Raw genomic sequence first — 15,183 nt, 5'->3', positions numbered from 1 at the left:
CTCTCGTTGTTTCTCTTGTAGGTGCCATTTACTTCCTTTTTTTTTTTTTTTTTTTTTTTTTGAGTGCCGAAGGCATTACCCCAATTAATATGCGTTGTCAGTTATGCAAAGTCTATGGGCCAAAGTGAATGGACATTGAAAACATGTGGAAGTGAGTCAGAGAGTTCAAGAACAAACATACAGACATCCACCATGGACAGAATTCTAGTTGGGTTTCGGTTTCGGCTGAAACAAATGCAAAAACGGAGACAGAAATGTTTGACTATTGGTGTAAAACGATTCATGAACTGTGTGAAAGGATGCTTGAAGTCCATCAGACTACAATTGACAAGATATTGGCTGAACATTTGCATTATCACAACATGTGTGTGAGGTCGATCCACAAAATGCTGACCGAAGACTGTAAATGGCAATGTGTTGAAGTGGCCCACAGATTCCTGGAGCACTATGCAGAACAGAGCAAGTAATTTTTGGGTTCAGTTGTCACGGGCGATGAAACCTGGGTACACTACACGAGACCTGAAACTAATGAAAACCCTTGTCAGTGGTGAAATTCGAATTGGTCAAAGCCATGAAAAAAATATTGTCCACTGGCAAAGTGATGGCGAGTGTGTTCTGGGATAGAAAAGGTGTATTGTTTTGAGAATTTATAACTACTGACAGAACAATAAATGCTATTCACTACCTGTGAGACTTTAAAACAACTGGGGGGAGGGGAATGCTGACGAAGAGAGAGTGTTTTCATTACGACAACTCTCATCGCCATATTACCAGTGCAACAGACCATCTCTTGGCCCAGTTCTGATAGGGGATCCTCACCCCTCCAGTACAGACATAGTACCTAGTACCTCTGTTTCCGGAGTTGAAGTTACACCTTGGTGGAATGCATTTGCAGACAGATGATGATTTGGAAAACGAAGTTGAATGTTACCTGCACAGTATGGTAAGGGAGATCTGTGGCAGGGGTGTATATGAAAAGGGCCACAGCACATGCAAATGTGCAATGACCACAACTGTAAATACACTCCTGGAAATTGAAATAAGAACACCGTGAATTCATTGTCCCAGGAAGGGGAAACTTTATTGACACATTCTTGGGGTCAGATACATCACATGATCACACTGACAGAACCACAGGCACATAGACACAGGCAACAGAGCATCCACAATGTCGGCACTAGTACAGTGTATATCCACCTTTCGCAGCAATGCAGGCTGCTATTCTCCCATGGAGACGATCGTACAGATGCTGGATGTAGTCCTGTGGAACGGCTTGCCATGCCATTTCCACCTGGCGCCTCAGTTGGACCAGCGTTCGTGCTGGACGTGCAGACCGCGTGAGACGACGCTTCATCCAGTCCCAAACATGTTCAATGGGGGACAGATCCGGAGATCTTGCTGGCCAGGGTAGTTGACTTAAACCTTCTAGAGCACGATGGGTGGCACGGGATACATGCGGACGTGCATTGTCCTGTTGGAACAGCAAGTTCCCTTGCCGGTCTAGGAATGGTAGAACGATGGGTTCGATGACGGTTTGGATGTACCGTGCACTATTCAGTGTCCCCTCGACGATCACCAGAGGTGTACGGCCAGTGTAAGAGATCGCTCCCCACACCATGATGCCGGGTGTTGGCCCTGTGTGCCTCGGTCGCATGCAGTCCTGATTGTGGCGCTCACCTGCACGGCGCCAAACACGCATACGACTATCATTGGCACCAAGGCAGAAGCGACTCTCATCGCTGAAGACGACACGTCCCCATTCGTCCCTCCATTCACGCCTGTCGCGACACCACTGGAGGCGGGCTGCACGATGTTGGGGCGTGAGCGGAAGACGGCCTAACGGTGTGCGGGACCGTAGCCCAGCTTCATGGAGACGGTTGCGAATGGTCCTCGCCGATACCCCAGGAGCAACAGTGTCCCTAATTTGCTGGGAAGTGGCGGTGCGGTCCCCTACGGCACTGCGTGGGATCCTACGGTCTTGGTGTGCATCCGTGCGTCGCTGCGGTCCGGTCCCAGGTCGACGGGCACGTGCACCTTCCGCCGACCACTGGTGACAACATCGATGTACTGTGGAGACATCACGCCCCACGTGTTGAGCAATTCGGCGGTACGTCCACCCGGCCTCCCGCATGCCCACTATACGCCCTCGCTCCAAGTCCGTCAACTGCACATACGGTTCACGTCCACGCTGTCGCGGCATGCTACCAGTGTTAAAGACTGCGATGGAGCTCCGTATGCCACGGCAAACTGGCTGACACTGACGGCGGCAGTGCACAAATGCTGCGCAGCTAGCGCCATTCGACGCCCAACACCGCGGTTCCTGGTGTGTCCGCTGTGCCGTGCGTGTGATCATTGCTTGTACAGCCCTCTCGCAGTGTCCGGAGCAAGTATGGTGGGTCTGACACACCGGTGTCAATGTGTTCTTTTTTCATTTCCAGGAGTGTACATCAAAAAATATCTTTTCATCAACATGACATTCATTGCCAATAAACCTGTTTTCTATGTGAAAAAAGTTGCAGATCTTATTTTATAGATATGTCTCATAATCTTCATCTATTTTCTTTAGCACTGACTTTCAAAATCTTCTATTCTCTCCTTTTCTGAACTGATCATCATCCATGTTTCAATTCCATACAAGGCTAGCTCCACTCTGGCTAAGTATCTTCAGAAAAGAAGTTCTGACATTTAAACTTGTGAATCTTCCTGGCAGATTAAAACTGTGTGCTGGACCGAGACTCGAACTAGGGACCTTTTGCCTTTCGTGGGCAAGTGCTCTACCATCTGAGCTACCCAAGCACAACTCACGCCCCGTCCTCACAACTTTACTTGTGCCAGTACCTCGTCTCCTACCTTCCAAACTGTCCAGAAGCTCTTCTGCGAAAGGCAAAATGTCCCGAGTTCGAGTCTCGGTCTGACAAACAGTTTTAATCTGCCAGGAAGTTTCGTATCAGCGCTCACTCCGCTGCTAGGTGAAAATCCCATTCTGGATTTAAACTTATGTTTGATCTTAAATTTCTCTTCTTCAGAAATGCTTTTCTTTCTAATGACAGTATACAATGTAGATTCTATCTGCTTTTGCCATTATCAGTTATATTTTCTGCCAAATAGCAAAACTCATCTACAACTTTTAGCATCTCATTTCCTAATCTAATTCCCTCAGCATTACATGATTTAATTTGACTACATTCCATTACCCTTGTTTTCTTTTTGTTGATGTCCTCTAATAATCTCCTTTGAAGACAATGTCCATTCTTTCAACTTCTCTCCTAAGTTCTTTGCTGTCTGTCAGAATTACAATGGCATCAGCACTAGTTTCTTGTAACAATGATAGTAATATAGATAATAATACTAATAAAATAGTAGCAGATTATAGGTTTTCAATGTTAGGTTATCTCACAAAAGTTGTGTAACTAAAGGATATTGTTTTTACAGCTGCTCAGTGCCTTCGAAAATCAAATAATCCTAAGGATTACATGATTGCAGCGGGCAAATACCACAGAGGCTGGGATATAAAGGATCCAACAGAACAACAACTTGAAGTGAGTAGAAGTTCAGTGTATATTTGTCTTCAGTATAGAAAGTATATTCTGAAGCGGAATGTTATCACAGGTGTCACATACTGCTTACTTAAAAAATGTTGGATGATGCTGTTTCTGAGTTGAATGTATATAAAAAAAATTGTGAACACAATGAGATGTTGTTTTTCAGGTTCTGTACCTCAGTCGGTAAAAACAGTACCCTTATAGGACCACTGTTTCTCTATCTGTCTGCCTGACTGTTAAAAGCCCTTTTTCTCAGGGATGGCTAGACAAATATTGTTGAAATTTATCATGTATTAAGGTCTACAGTCCCTTCGTGGTGTCAAAATTGAGCTTCTAAGCCAATGCAATCAAAAGATATGGGAATAATGTCACATATTTTGATAGTAGCAAACGCTCTCATGAAAACCTATGGCGTATTTCCGTTGGTCTAGAATCATGAAATTCGGCTAGAAGCAAGGTTTCGCCGGAAAAGTACAGGAAAAAATCCAAAAATTGTTATCTGCAACTGTACAACATAAAAAATAATTTTTTGCTATTACAAACTTACGTCGCATTCATATTCTGTCTAAAATCTCAGGCACTACTGTAGGGATTTTTATATGGTTTTCAGTGATGGGTAGAGTGATTCATGAGAAACATTTGTATATATAACATATACAAATATTTCGTGCTAATTGGCTGTGCTATGATGAAGTCCCCTGCCGCTGTGAAAATTATGCCTTTGCTTTCTAGTGATGATAGGTGTAAGGCTGTCTGACTACTGTGCCACACCAGCGCTCATTGTAGATGCTAACTGTCTCTGACAGCCTATGCCTATGACACGTACAGCATCTGTAATGTTTCAAAGTGAAGTAATACAGGTAACTGATGCTGCATTGCAATTCCATTGTTTGGAATGAGTTTCCAACATCCCGTATACAATCCACTGAAGCATTCCACACAGCAATTTGATACCTGCGTAACAATAATAGGCTTACTGCTGGCTGAACCATTTTCTTCCCCAGAGACTTCTGTCAAATCTTACTGGTAACTGCACAGGGATGAAAGCAGACGAAGTCAGAGCATCTGCAATTACCAATTAGTATAGCGTGTTAATATAACTTCAAAATAAAATTAATGAAAAATAGTGACAGAAAATGTGAAATTAAAAGATTCAGGCTTAAGATTAAACATTGTTGAATGTCTTGGGATTCCTGGGACCGTTATTTTGCCAGTATAAATGTTTATAATAGGCAAAAATTGCCATGTTTCTCAATTCCCATGATGGATAGAACTATCTACAAGATGTACGTAATTAAATTTGTATGGAACACTCAGAGCGGAAGTCCTACTCAGATTTGTACGGTGTTTGCTTTTTTTTAACATTCTCGCAGGCAAAGATGATAACAGCCTTGGAAATAAAGCCACTCACACATGTTCCTGCTCCAATTAATAAATGGTTTGAAGCTAATTCACTGTCATTAAACTTTGAAAATACATACTATATGCAGTTCAGTACCTGTACAATATTTCCTTCCAGCATATGTTATAACATATGAAGACATGCAGAATGAATTTCTGGGATTAAAAAAGTCTGCATCTGCAGTGAGAATTATGTCAGATACAGGAGATATAAATATAAAAAAGGCTTGCATACTTTGATTACTTTCATTCTGTTATGTCATACAGGATCATATTCTGGGGTAACTTGTCAAACTGAGCAAGAGTTTTAGCATGCAAAAGTGTGTAGTAAGATTCAAGACCATCATGTAGAAACCTACTCAAGGAACTTTGTATTGTAACCTCTAACCACTGGTTCTCAGTATATTTATTCCTTAATGAAATTTGTTGAAAGTAACATATCTCTATTTCCAACCAATAGATAAATACATGAAACTTCCTGGCACATTAAAAGTGTGTGTCAGACCAAGACTCGCACTCGGGACCTTTGGCTTTCACGGGCAAGTGCTCCACCAACTGAGCTACCCAAGCACGACTCACGCCCCGTCCTCACAGCTTTACTTCTGCCAGTATCTCGTCCCCTACTAAACAAAGTTTGGAAGGTAGGGGACGAGATACTGGCAGAAGCTGTGAGGACGGATTCGACTTGTTTCCTGTACTGAGAGCCGCTCTCTCAGGATGTCCTTTCAAACCAATGCTGAGATGGGGCATTGTGACAATTACTTGCATCGTCGGGCACCACGTTTTACCAAAGTGGTTTCTTTGAACTGATTGCAAGCTAAGACAAATGTCTCACTGTCAGTGGAAACTATGTTGAAAAATAGTGTCAGATGTATAGTTCACGATGCCATGGCGTATTTGTTTTTAGTACAAAGTATTCATGTAAAAGCAATGTAAAAGTAAAAGCGACACACTACTTAACATTTGAACTAATAGTTCCTTATCAGGTAGGAGAGGTGGATATGTTTGGCAGGATGAAAAATGAAGGGCAAGCCTCCCAATAAGGAGGAGCTGTGTGTGGTGATGGGGGAGGTGCTGGAGGGAGTAGGTTCAAGATGAGTAGATACGTAATCACTCTGCTAGCAGAGTGATAAGGAAAGAATAAGTAGTAAAGATAGATTAAGGGGAAGAGGAAGATGAATTTTTTTTCTAACTTAATTCTCAGTCACACTATTCTCTCTCTTTCTCCTACAGGTAATCTATCATTACTTGTCAATCTATACTTCTCAGCTCTGGGCTTAAGCTGACAGAGTGCTTAGCAACGTAGCATGTCTGACCTGCTCTCTCCGACACCTCCCCTTTCACTTTTGTTGGCCCTCGTCCTCGGTATATGTGAATGATTTTCCCCTCCTTTTTAACTGTGCATGCACAACCTATGCTTCTCTTCAAGGGACAAACTACTAGTTCTGAAAGCTGGGAAGTGTGCCCCTTTCACTTTTATATTTGTCTGTCGGTGGTACTGTACATATGAACAGCTTGAAAGTAAGTACTTGACATCAAACCTGTCTCATGATTTGTTAGCTTACTCAACTGCATTCTTCTTCGATACAATTCTGTAATATGTGTTCAATTTTGCAGGTGGAGTCAATTGTGATTCATGATATGTATAGAGGACCTTCACGAAATTATGCTGATGATATAGCTATAATAGTTCTGAAAAATGAAATAACAATCTCAGACTTTGTGAGACCAGTTAGTCTAGATCTTGAAAGTAAATATGAGAGAGAACAACTGTCTTCTGGGAGTTTTGGCTCTGTGAGTATATGTTTCTATTGATTTCAGACTTTTTTTTAACATGCTTTATTTCCTTTCCATTAGTTTGTATATAAATGTTTCTTTGATAATACTACACTTAAAACTGTACAAGTACTAAACTTTAATTTAAAAGTGTCTTCAGGCATACATCCAAATTCACCACTGTATGAGTATGTATATGCAACACACTTTTTTCTAGAAACTCATACATTTGTTCGGTTTTGTTGATAATGTACTCATCTTTTGGGACATTATTTATTATTTTTATCTTCTCTGATGTTTTATCTTCATATATGTATACTGATCACTGCATCAGAACATTTCTTTAAAATGGTGCTCGAACACTGAGCATTTAACATAAAAGGGAAGTGCGTAATTTGAAATTGCTGAAAAAATAACACTTGTGGCATGACTGACACACAAAAAGATAAAATGAGAATGAAAACGACATCTTGGTCACTGAGACATAATGAAGTACCTGGGATAGGGCAAAGTTTGCAGAGGTCAGTTTACGAGTTGATCTCAACTCTGTTTCAGCTGAAAGTAGGGCAAATGTGGTAAGAATTATCTTTTTGTAAGATGTGGGACTTCCGTTCCTAAGCTATTATGGAGAAGTTTTAATGTGTTTACCACTGAAAAAGTTACAGATTTTACATTGTTCATAACTAGATGTGACTGGGTAGGTGAATGTAAATGGAAGAAAATGGTTCTAATCTGAAATGACAATTTTGCTTTTAATTCCTTAACCACATCTGTCTCAGTCTATTTTAGCATGGGCACTAATAAACTCGCTTTTGAGTACTCTAGAGAAACACATGCACACTGCATGACATGTGCACATCCACACACACACACACACACACACACACACACACACACACACACACACACAGACACACACACAGACACACACACAGACACACACACAGACACACACACAGACACACACACAGACACACACACAGACACAGACACACACACAGACACACACACAGACACACACACAGACACACACACAGACACAGACACACACACAGACACACACACAGACACACACACAGACACACACACAGACACAGACACACACACAGACACACACACAGACACACACACAGACACACACACAGACACACACACAGACACACACACAGACACACACACAGACACACACACAGACACACACACAGACACACACACAGACACACACACAGACACACACACACCTTTTCGATTGAGGTTTTCTGTGGTCTACTTTGATGAAAAATGCCCTGATGGTTCCTATGAAAGTGGCAGAACCCCTTTCGTGTCTCATCATATGTCAATCTGAGATCTGGCTCACTCCATAAAGATGTCATCATTGATCGGATGTGGAACAGTAATATTTCTTCTCTTCTTCTTAATCTTAGATTTACAGTATCTTACATAACAGAATGACTGGACAACATCCCCACATTCGTAATCATTGCTGTTGAGACGCGTAGCCACTGGAACTGCACTGAGCACTCAAGCCTAATATGTTCGTAGGTGTTCACTTCCGTTTTGTTCGGGTAAACTAATTGCCTGAATTGTTGATGCATATTTGTAAGTTTTTATCTTAAGTTTGGGTGACTTGTCTGATACTGCACATCATTTATGTGAAAGCTTTTTTTTTTATCTATTGTTAGTTATTCAAGAAATAAGTCATTCTTGAAAGGGTGATACAAATATAATAAAATCTCTGTCATCTGTCATTTTAAGATTGCCCACTGGGAGTACAATGAAAGTCCAGAACCAAGTGACGTACTGCTAGTGACCAAATTGCCATTTATCGAGTTCAGCCAATGTTACGAGCTACTTCCCCAGTCTGTAAGACCTTTATTTGCTTCTGACAAATTCTGTGCAGGATATGGAAATGGTGAGTATTTAAGCAATGTTTCATAAATAAAATGCATATGAATCTGCAGTTCAAGGAAGTTACCACTCTCTGTTGTTTCCTTTAAATAAATGGTGGTCTTTACAGGTACTGCAGTTTGCGCGGGTGATGCTGGTGGTGGCTTGTTGTTTGAGCATAAGGTAACAGCCACAACAAAACAGTGGTTCATTCAGGGAATAGCAAGTTTAGGTCCACCAAGAGGAGTGAAACCGTGTTCCAGTTACCCGGTTCTTTTCACGAGAGTGAACAGTCATCTGAACTGGCTCAAGGCATACTATGACAAATATTAAAAAAGAACAGTACATTATGAAACATGTACTATAATTAGACATGTAAGAACTTTATTCTGGATTCCACTCAATGTAAATAAGCTTGTGAGTGTTTGATTAGGAGGGGGGGAGGGCTTTTAAGCTATAATAAAGTGTCTTCCTAGAAAATCCAATACATTTGTAATGCATAGAAGAGAAGCTTCTTCTTTCTTTCCAGAACCGAAGTGTCCTCAAATGTAATTTACGTTGTGAAATAATTTCATGTATTTGTATCTTTGTGGAACATATTAATTGAAGTAACAATTTACATGTAATGTCTGAATGAACATACTGGGTGATCAAGAAGTCAGTATAAATTTGAAAACTTAATAAATCACGGAATAAAGTAGATAGAGAGATACAAACTGACATACATGCTTGGAATGACATGGGGTTTTATTAGAACAAAAAAAGTTCAAAAAATGTCCGACAGATGGCGTTTCATCTGATCAGAATAGCAATAATTAGCATAAAAAAAGTAAGACAAAGCAAAGATGATGGTCTTTACAGGAAATGCTCAATATGTCCACCATCATTCCTCAACAATAGCTGTAGTCGAGGAATAATGTTGTGAACAACACTGTAAAACATGTCCAGAGTTATGGTGAGGCATTAGCGTCGAATGTTGTCTTTCAGCATCCCTAGAGATGTCGGTCGATCACGATACACTTGCGACTTCAAGTAACCCCAAAGCCAATAACCGCACGGACTGAGTTCTGGGGACCTGGGAGGCCAAGCATGACGCAAGTGGCGGCTGAGCACACGATCGTCACCAAACGACGCGCGGAAGAGATCTTTCACGCGTCCAGCAATATGGGGTGGAGCGCCATCCTGCATAAACATCGTACTTTCCAGCAGGTGTTTATCAGCCTGGCTGGGGATGATCCGATTCTGTAACATATCGGCGTGCCTCTCACCCCTCACGGTAACAGTTTTGATGTCCACCGCCATCTGTCGGACATTTTGTGAATTTTGTTTTTTTTTGTTCTAATAAAACCCTACGTCATTCCAAGCATGTGTGTAAATTTTTACCTCTCTATCTACATTATTCCGTGGTTTATTAAATTTTCAGATTATACTGACTTTTTGGTCACCCCGGTACTTGTGACACTTATTTGTAGAAGAATACACAATATAAATTTACAAAATGGTTCTAAAATGTTGAATATTTTGCTGATATCATACCTGTTACAGAGTTATTACTACATGATAGCTGACAAGTTTTAAAATACTGTATATAATTACGATATGGTGGTCACTGCCTCTAAAGGTGGCTTAGACATAGTTTCAACACGCCTGGGTATACAACACAACAGTTCATTCCTTCATTTAAAAGCAAATAAGGCGAGTTTGCTATTGATATAATAATGAGCAATAAAGTTAAGTGCTGTGTTCTACTACAGTTACTGTTTTGCTTTTAAAATTTTTGGGGTGATTTCTTTGTGTGACAAGTGTAGGCCGCAGATTTGCAGAAAAAATATACAGGGTGGTCCATTGATAGTGACCGCGCCAAATATCTCACGAAATAAGCATCAAACGAATAAACTACAAAGAACGAAACTCGTCTAGCTTGAAGGGGGAAACCAAATGGCGCTATGGTTTGCCCGCTAGATGGCGCTGCCATTGGTCAAACGGATATCAACTGCGTTTTTTAAAAATAGGAATCCCCATTTTGTATTACATATTCGTGTAGTACGTAAAGAAATATGAAAGTTTTAGTTGGAAAACTTTTTTCGCTTTGTGGTAGATGGCGCTGTAATAGTCACAAAGGTAAAAGTACGTGGTATCTCGTGACATTCCGTCAGTGCGGACGGTATTTGCTTCGTGATACATTAACCGTGTTGATATGGACCGTTTACCAACTGTGGAAAAAGGTCGATATCATGTTGATGTACGGCTATTGTGATCAAAATGCCCAACGGGCGTGTGCTATATATGCTGCTCGGTATCCTGGACGACATCATCCAAGTGTCCGGACCGTTCGCCGGATAGTTACGTCATTTAAGGAAACAGGAAGTGTTCAGCCACATGTGAAACGTCAACCACGACCTGCAACAAATGATGATGCCCAAGTAGGTGTTTTAGCTGCTGTCGCGGCTAATCCGCACGTCAGTAGAAGACAATTTGCGCGAGAATCGGGAATCTCAAAAACGTCGGTGTTGAGATGCTACATCAACAGCGATTGCACCCGTACCATATTTCTATGCACCAGGAATTGCATGGCGATGACTTTGAACGTCATGTACAGTTCTGCCACTGGGCACAAGAGAAATTAAGGGACGATGACAGATTCTTTGCACGCGTTCTAATTAGCGACGAAGCGTCATTCACCAACTGCGCTAACGAAAACCGGCATAATATTCACTATTGGGCAACGGAAAATCCACAATGGCTGCGACAAGAGGAACATCAGCGACCTTGGCGGGTTAATGTATGGTGCGGCATTACGGGAGGAAGGATAAATGGCCCCCATTTTATCGATGGCTATCTAAATGGTGCAATGTATGCTGATTCCCTATGTAATGTTCTACCGATGTTATTACAAGTTTTCACTGCATGACGGAATGGCGATGTACTTCCAACATGATGGATGTCCGTGTGCGGTTGAAGCGGTATTGAATAGCATATTTCATGAAAGGTGGATTGGTCGTCGAAGCACCATACCATGGCCCGCACGTTCACCGGATCTGACGTCCCCGGAAAGTTGAAGGATATTTGCTATCGTGATCCACCGACAACGCCTGACAACATGCGTCAGCGCATTGTCAATGCATGTGCAAACATTACGGAAGGCGAACTACTCGCTGTTCAGAGGAATGTCGTTACACGTATTGCCAAAAGCATTGACGTTGACGGACATCATTTTGAGCATTTATGGCATTAATGTGGTATTTACAGGTAATCACGCGTTCTCATAAATGATAAGTTCACAAAGGTACATGTATCACATTGGAACAACCGAAATAAAATGTTGAAACTTACCTACGTTCTGTATTTTAATTTAAGAAACCTACCTGTTACCAACTGTTCGTCTAAAATTGTGAGCCATATGTCTGTGACTGTTACAGCGCCATCTATCACAAAGCGAGAAAAGTGGTCCAACTAAAACGTTCATATTTCTTTAGGTACTACACGAATAAAAAAATGAGGGTTCCTATTTAAAAAAAAACAAACGCAGTTGATATCCGTTTGACCTATGGCAGCGCCATCTATCGGGCCAATCATAGCGCCATCTGGTTTCCCCCTTCAAGCTAGACGAGTTTCGTTCTTTGTTTTTTCGTTTGACGCTTATTTCGTTAGATATTTGGCCTGGTCACGATCAATGGACCACCCTGTATACCTAAATTATTCAAAGCTGTCTGTAATTTTCCGTGACACAGGCTGGGTGGCCAGAATTACCATCGACTGATCGCCACTGCCACAATACAAGTCAAACCTACAACAAACACCCATGAATTGGATTTTTACTTTGCCTATGTGGTGTATAGGTGCAAAACCACGCTGCTTTCTGAGAATAAAGTCGAAAATGGTCCATACACATGTGCAGTGTTTCCGAATTACAACTAATTACTTCCATCAGTCTGGTTTGCAATTAATTACTTCCTTCATTTAAAGTTGTAAGTGAATTTTTAAATAAATGGCAGTAGGCTGCAGTCTGAATAATGGAAAAGACAGAAATATTACTTACATTACATTTTAACGTCCACTTAATTACCGTTCATTCAATTATTATTTACTATCTCTCGAAATATTTATCAACACTCAGTGCTATTTTCTCTTCAAAATCTCAACACAAAACTCTTTCTCATGCCAATAAGCTCACAGATCGTTTTCCATTATTATTCCAGAAGAAGACAGAACATTGCAACCTCATATCACGATAATAAATTATTAAAATAATTGTTACTTGCTTACTTACTTGGGTAGATCACATAACTAATGAGGAGGTATTGAATAGAACTGGGGAAAAGAGTTTTTGACACAACTTGACAAGAAGAAGGGACCAGTTGGTAGGACATGTTCTGAGGCATCAAGGGATCACAAATTTAGCATTGGAGGGCAGCGCGGAGGGTAAAAATCGTAGAGGGAGACCAAGAGATGAATACACTAAGCAGATTCAGAAGGATATAGGTTGCAGTAAGTACTGGGAGATGTAGAAGCTTGCACAGGATAGGGTAGCATGGAGAGCTGCATCAAAACAGTCTCAGGACTGAAGACCACAACAACAACAACACCTTGAAGTCAAAGAATAATTACAATTATAATGTTTTTTTTTACTTTATTGAGTTTTGATTCCCCCTGAAGGGGACGGGCTGCAGCAGCTTAGTATGCCGCTCTTCAGCCTACAGACTTTGTTTTAAAAAGGTGAAGATGATCAATAATAAAAGCAGGAGATAAAATTGGTGACTTAAATGGTAAAACGGCGGAAAATTGTGGAACTTTAAACATAAAACAAAGGGTTGATAATGTTAATAAAATACACAGGGAGCAGACAGGTAAAATAATAGACAGACAATTAATTTTCACACACAGTGACAGCATGATTTCAGTTCGCAGCACTTTGGAAAGATGAACAACACTGAACACTCACTTGAACACTGCACTTAAAAGTTGGCAGAAATATGACATACCACAGCTGAGGGAGGGCAGATAGGGGGAACTGGGACAGATGATGGGAGAAAATGGGAGGAAGGAGAGGAAAAAACGAAATGGGGGAGAGGGGGGAAGGAGCCGATGGAAGACAAGGACCCATGAGAAAGGGGAGGGGGGCTGGGCAGACGTGACAGGGTGTGGGGAAAGGCATAGGAGGGGGGAAGAAGGGAGGCAGAGAGAGGTTAGGTGGGGAGAAAACAGGATGGAAGGGGGGAAGAGGGAGCTGGGGAAAAGGAGTGAGGAGAGGAGGGGGAGGTGAGGGAGTTGATAGGAGGGATAAATGGAGGGAGAGAGGGCATCATCTGGGATGGGGAGTTGACGAAGTCACCTTGGGGAAGGAGATGAAGGGTGTAGAGATGGAAGGTAGGGGGGACACAACAGTGGAGGCGTGGCAGGGGGTGGGGCTTGGAGAGGAGAGGAGCAAGCAGTAGGTGAAGGGGATCGATGCGGCGGGAGGTGTAGAGTATGTAGATATGTTCGAGGAATAGGAGCAGATGGGGGAAAGGAATGAGGTCGTAGAGGATCCGCGTGGGGGACGGGAGGCGTATACAGAAGGCGAGGAGGAGTGCGTGACGCTCAAGGATCTGGAGGGACGTATAGAATTTGGGGGGTGGGGATATCCAGGCAGGACTCGCATAATAGAGAACTCAAAATCTCAACACAAAACCCTTTTATAATTCATGTCCATAAGCTCACAGATCGTTTTTCATTATTATTCCAGAACATGGCAGAACATTTCAACCTCATATTATGATAGTAAAGTATTAAAATAATCGTTACTTACTTAAAAACAAAGAATAATTAGGCTTTTTTAAAATTCACAAGGTATTTTTTAAAACTATAACATGCCGCTTTACATTTAAAAATCTATTTACTCGTTTCAGCTTTTATGACACTCACTCATGGATGACACTCTCGTCGGCAGTTCATGTTCTCTCTGCCTAGAATGCCTTGTCCCCAGACACATGGCAATACTCCTGTCTGATACAGATCGTCTTTCTTTCTCCATTGCATGTTGTAAACATGGAGTGTCATTTGGAAAATAATATCCCCCTCCCATCTGTTCCTACGTAGTTCTCTTGAAACATTTACTTAAATTACATATCATTTGAATGCTGTAAAGAAATTATCTGCACTTTGAATGGGCAAAAACACGCAGCTTGTGACGGAAATTCGCCTGAAAACACATACACCAATGTGTTACCTCACAAGTGTTGTTCCAGTTCGCCGTTGTACAGATTTAGGAACAACTTCCACTCCATCTATTTTTTTTGTTTTTGCTAGTTATTTTTTATGTAGTTCTTTGGAGAATTTCCTTTGGGGGCCAAACATAAATATTTAATCCTCTTTGTTGACAGTAATTTAAGACAGTAATTTTCGTCACATTCACAAGCCATAACAAGTACGTATTTACCCCTCCCGGGAAAGCTGAGCATCTTTAACGGCCAAACTTCTGGATCAAGAAAGACGGGGGGGGGGGGGGGAAGGTTGACACACGCCAGTCCCAGGTCGATGCCACCTCATATTAACCATGGGGGGGAGGATGGAAGGAAGAATAGGTTTAGCGTCCTGT

General features: G+C 41.6%; 1 protein-coding gene across 1 annotated transcript in view; it reads left to right on the top strand.

Annotated features, from left to right (window-relative positions):
* Window positions 1-9,321, top strand: part of LOC126293578 (clotting factor C-like) — a 41,591-nt gene extending 32,270 nt beyond the window's left edge. The window contains exons 3-6 of the mRNA XM_049986853.1: window positions 3,433-3,539; window positions 6,561-6,737; window positions 8,475-8,631; window positions 8,737-9,321. Of these exons, the coding sequence (XP_049842810.1) occupies window positions 3,433-3,539; window positions 6,561-6,737; window positions 8,475-8,631; window positions 8,737-8,939 (644 nt within the window). The 3' untranslated portion in view covers window positions 8,940-9,321. The remainder of the gene's footprint in view (window positions 1-3,432; window positions 3,540-6,560; window positions 6,738-8,474; window positions 8,632-8,736) is intronic.
* Window positions 9,322-15,183: the final 5,862 nt, after the last annotated feature.

The sequence above is a fragment of the Schistocerca gregaria genome, chromosome 10 (assembly GCF_023897955.1).
Source record: "Schistocerca gregaria isolate iqSchGreg1 chromosome 10, iqSchGreg1.2, whole genome shotgun sequence".
Taxonomy (NCBI): Eukaryota; Metazoa; Arthropoda; class Insecta; order Orthoptera; family Acrididae; genus Schistocerca; species Schistocerca gregaria.
The sequence above is the reverse complement of the archived record's forward strand: the minus strand, read 5'-3'. Positions and strand labels throughout refer to the sequence as shown.